The following is a 3,749-nucleotide window of genomic DNA, read 5'->3' as shown; positions in this document are numbered from 1 at the left end:
TTGGCCAGCAAACTCGCCTGACCTTAACCCTATAGAAAATCTATGGGGTATTGTGAAGAGGAAGATGTGATACGCCAGACCCAACAATGTAGAAGAGCTGAAGGCCACTATCAGAGCAACCTGGGCTCTCATAACACCTGAGCAGTGCCACAGACTGATCGACTCCATGGCACGCCGCATTGCTGCAGTAATTCAGGCAAAAGGAGCCCCAACTAAGTATTGAGTGCTGTACATGCTCATACTTTTCATGTTCATACTTTTCAGTTGGCAAACATTTCTAAAAATCCTTTTTTTGTATTGGTCTTAAGTAATATTCTAATTTTCGGAGATACTGAATTTGGGATTTTCATTAGTTGTCAGTTTTAATCATCACAATTAAATGAAATAAACATTTGAAATATATCAGTCTGTGTGGAATGAATGAATGAATATAATATCCAAGTTTCACTTTTTGAATGGAATTACTGAAATAAATCAAGTTTTTAAAAAAGCTTAATTTGCTTGGGTTGCATCACTTATGTCTGAACAAAGTGGAGAGGGCATTATGATCACAGCTGGCCAATTAGATTAAATGCAAGTGTAAATACTTTATCAATTAAAATATATTGAATAAATATCTGAATTGTCTGTTAAGCGAGAATTGTCTCCAGGTTCAGGTTACTGATCAGGAAAGTGGTTTTGGCTTAGTTAGCTTGGAAAGCAGCCAGAAATAAAACCTTATATAGCAAGGACTGATGATGAAGTGTGAGTAGATCAACAAACAGACAGTATCTGCTCTACTTCAAAATACACACATTTATTTATCCATGGTTTGAATTGTGGCCACTGGGATAACAATGTCTCCTCCACCTGCCGTCTGGGGGCCCTCTACACTTCTCCAAATGTAACATGTTTTCTTTTCTATTTCCTTCTTTCTCCCTCTCCTCCTCTTTTTTTTCTTAATATGGCTTCCACTCTGTCTCCTTTTCCTCTCTCTTTACATTCATACAGAATGCTGATAAACTCTACAAGGGCCAGCTCTCAGAGTTCACCCCCCTGGCGTCTCTCCACGCCCCGCCCAAGGCTGGCAGCCACCGACAAGGCTCGGACAACCAAAGGAACGCCCCGACCCTTCGAAGGTCTGAACCCTATAACAAGAAAATCATGTTCACACGCTGGCAAAGAAGGCCAGACTACTGCACCTTCACCCCTCTTCTCCGATTCACCGATGGCTCCCCCCGCTCGAAACAGGGACATGCCTACTGCGGGGCGGGGCCAGAGACCTCAGTTTAATTTATTTCCGTCTGGTGTTTTTTCTTATATTCTGATATCAGATACAGTGGCATCCATTTGGAGTTTAACTGAGCAAAGGAGTAATTCTAATTTATCTATCTACAATGCCGGGAGTCAAATAACGGACAATGTTGTAAATAGCAAGTATCTGTAATCCATCTGTAAAGGATTACAATGAAAGTGACCTTCTCAACTGTTCCCAAGTCAGCAGCCAAGTATGGCACAAAGCACTATGGGACGGCTCTGGAAAAGGACTCCTCCACATGGCCCTGCTCGCTGCCACAACGCGAAAAAAGGGCTCAGTGTATTGATGTCGAATCAAGAGCTTTGATTTCTTAAACCGTATTGTGTCACACTGAAAATATGTGCACTGGCCCTTTACGTCTGCCTGCCTTTAATAAGCAGCTGAAGTGTACTTTACCCCAATTATTAGGATTTATATGAGTTTTTAAAAAAAACGATTATGGCGATAATCATGAAGTGTTGTGATGCTGCTGATGATGAAGACAGTAACAGCGCTTAAGCCAGCTCGAGCTTTCTCTGACCAAGCATTGTCTTTTCTTTATTCCTACCGTCTCTCCCTCTGTCTGTCCTGTTCTGCCTCTTTTCAGGACTAACTGGTGTTGCCTGTGTGCAAACATGTTATCTCGAAATACTCCCTAGGACTCTGGGGCCAGCTCCTACAACACTGTAAGGAGGGGTGTAGTTGAGCAGTAAAGCCTAAGTGTTGGATAAGTAGATCTGAGGTGGTCTTTTTTTATTATTAGTGATTGTATATTATGTAAGTCCTAAAGAAGAAAAAAAAAAAAAAGGCTGACTTTAGCCTCACATCCAACACGTAAGCTTTCAGACTCACATTAGGTAGTCTAGAGCAGTGGTTCTCAAATGTTTTCACATCAAGGACCCCTAAACTAACACCAATGAGACCACTACTGCCATTTGGTAAGCTTTTGTCACAGCGTTCCCATGATGTTTTAGTACAGAAAGTATATAAACCCCATGACCAAAATAGTCATGCTTTCCGTCCTTGTGTTAGTCATTGATGGAATTATAGTAAAAATAAACAATTCCCCTATTTGCTGAGGCTACCTGGAACCCCTTTAACGACCCCTGGGGGTCCCCAGACCTCACTTTGAGAACCATTGGTCTAGAGTGTGTGCTGATAAGCAGTAGTTATTAGTGTGTGTGTGTGTGTGTGTTGTATTAATCTCTGCAGGATCTTCTTCTGTCATTTTCTCTGTCTTTTTCTGTCTTTAAAGCACTTTTCTGTAGAGCTTCATCTTATATATATTGATAATGTTATACACAGAGAAGTTTTCTATGGCTTATTGTCTTAGTGATAGAATCCAGTAGAAGGGGCTATGTGACGGCTTCCTGGCTGTTTCTTAATGCCTTAATGTGACCTTGTAACTACTACATTATCTTCCACCGAGACCATTTACCAAAGAAACAGAAAGTCAGTGTACACACTCTTGGTTCTATAGAACAGCAGAAAGAATATGAAATTTAATGATGTCGCTTGGGGAATTGTAAAATATGATTGTAGAAAAATGCACTTCCCCCTTGTTTCCTAAATTCCTAAAACTTTGATTTTTAATTGCATGCTGTTAAAGCTTAATTGCGTTCACTTTCCTCAACGCACCTTAAAAATGTACAAACGTGTCCTCATTGAGATAATCATCATGGATCATAAGGATCATATAAAGTGCCCCAGTTTATGTCTAAAATAAATACACAGTTATTATGAAAATTTATCATTTGAAATATAGCCATTTATTGACGAGAACACCGACACATGTCAATCCAAGTCTTACCGGGAAATCAAGACCGTAACCGTGAAAATTATTCATACGGTGATGGTTTTGGTTTTATTTTCATCATAAACAGCCAAGAAAACTAAAACAAAACACACAAATTCAGTCCAACAACGGATGTGGACATGCAGAAACAAAAAATATTAAATGACACATATAGCATATGACATATTATGCATAATAAATAGAAAAATGACACTTAATAAAAAGTTGAAAGATTCCATGAAAGGGACTTTAACTTACTGGAAAACAGTGAATCTTTAAAGGCAACATCATGCAGGTACACAAGTGGGTGTACAGCCACAGAAAACGTCACTGTATTTGGAAACTATTAGAAGTGTTTAATTAAAATTACTTAACTGTATCACTTAACCTTATTTTCTCAGTTTTGGCCTACATAATGTGTGCTAAAGGTGCTTATTTGTTTTCTTGCCGAGAGTTAAATGCAAATAAGCATATTGCCAAAATTGGGGTATCAGACATGTTTTTCCCCCTAACAGCAAGGAAGGTATTTTAGTTTGCAGGTCTAATAGCTCAGTAATGCAGGTAATGCTCTTAAAAGCCTTATGGTGTTGTTACACGAGCCTAATGAGATTCTTTACCTTGAGACCGGCCTTTGCAGTGAAGTCTTTGAATTCTGTCTCACACTTTTCTGTTTCAACA

At 39.3% G+C, this 3,749-nt stretch overlaps 1 protein-coding gene across 3 annotated transcripts in view; it reads left to right on the top strand.

Annotated features, from left to right (window-relative positions):
- atp11a (ATPase phospholipid transporting 11A) overlaps nt 1-2,793 on the top strand; it is a 54,515-nt gene extending 51,722 nt beyond the window's left edge. For all 3 annotated transcript variants that reach the window (XM_046057381.1, XM_046057364.1, XM_046057372.1), the window contains one exon: nt 991-2,793. In XM_046057381.1, the coding sequence (XP_045913337.1) occupies nt 991-1,272 (282 nt within the window). In that variant the 3' untranslated portion in view covers nt 1,273-2,793. The remainder of the gene's footprint in view (nt 1-990) is intronic.
- Nucleotides 2,794-3,749: the final 956 nt, after the last annotated feature.

The sequence above is a fragment of the Micropterus dolomieu genome, linkage group LG01 (genome assembly GCF_021292245.1).
Source record: "Micropterus dolomieu isolate WLL.071019.BEF.003 ecotype Adirondacks linkage group LG01, ASM2129224v1, whole genome shotgun sequence".
NCBI lineage: Eukaryota > Metazoa > Chordata > Actinopteri > Centrarchiformes > Centrarchidae > Micropterus > Micropterus dolomieu.
Note: the sequence above shows the minus strand (reverse complement) of the source record. Positions and strands in the feature narration are given on the sequence as shown.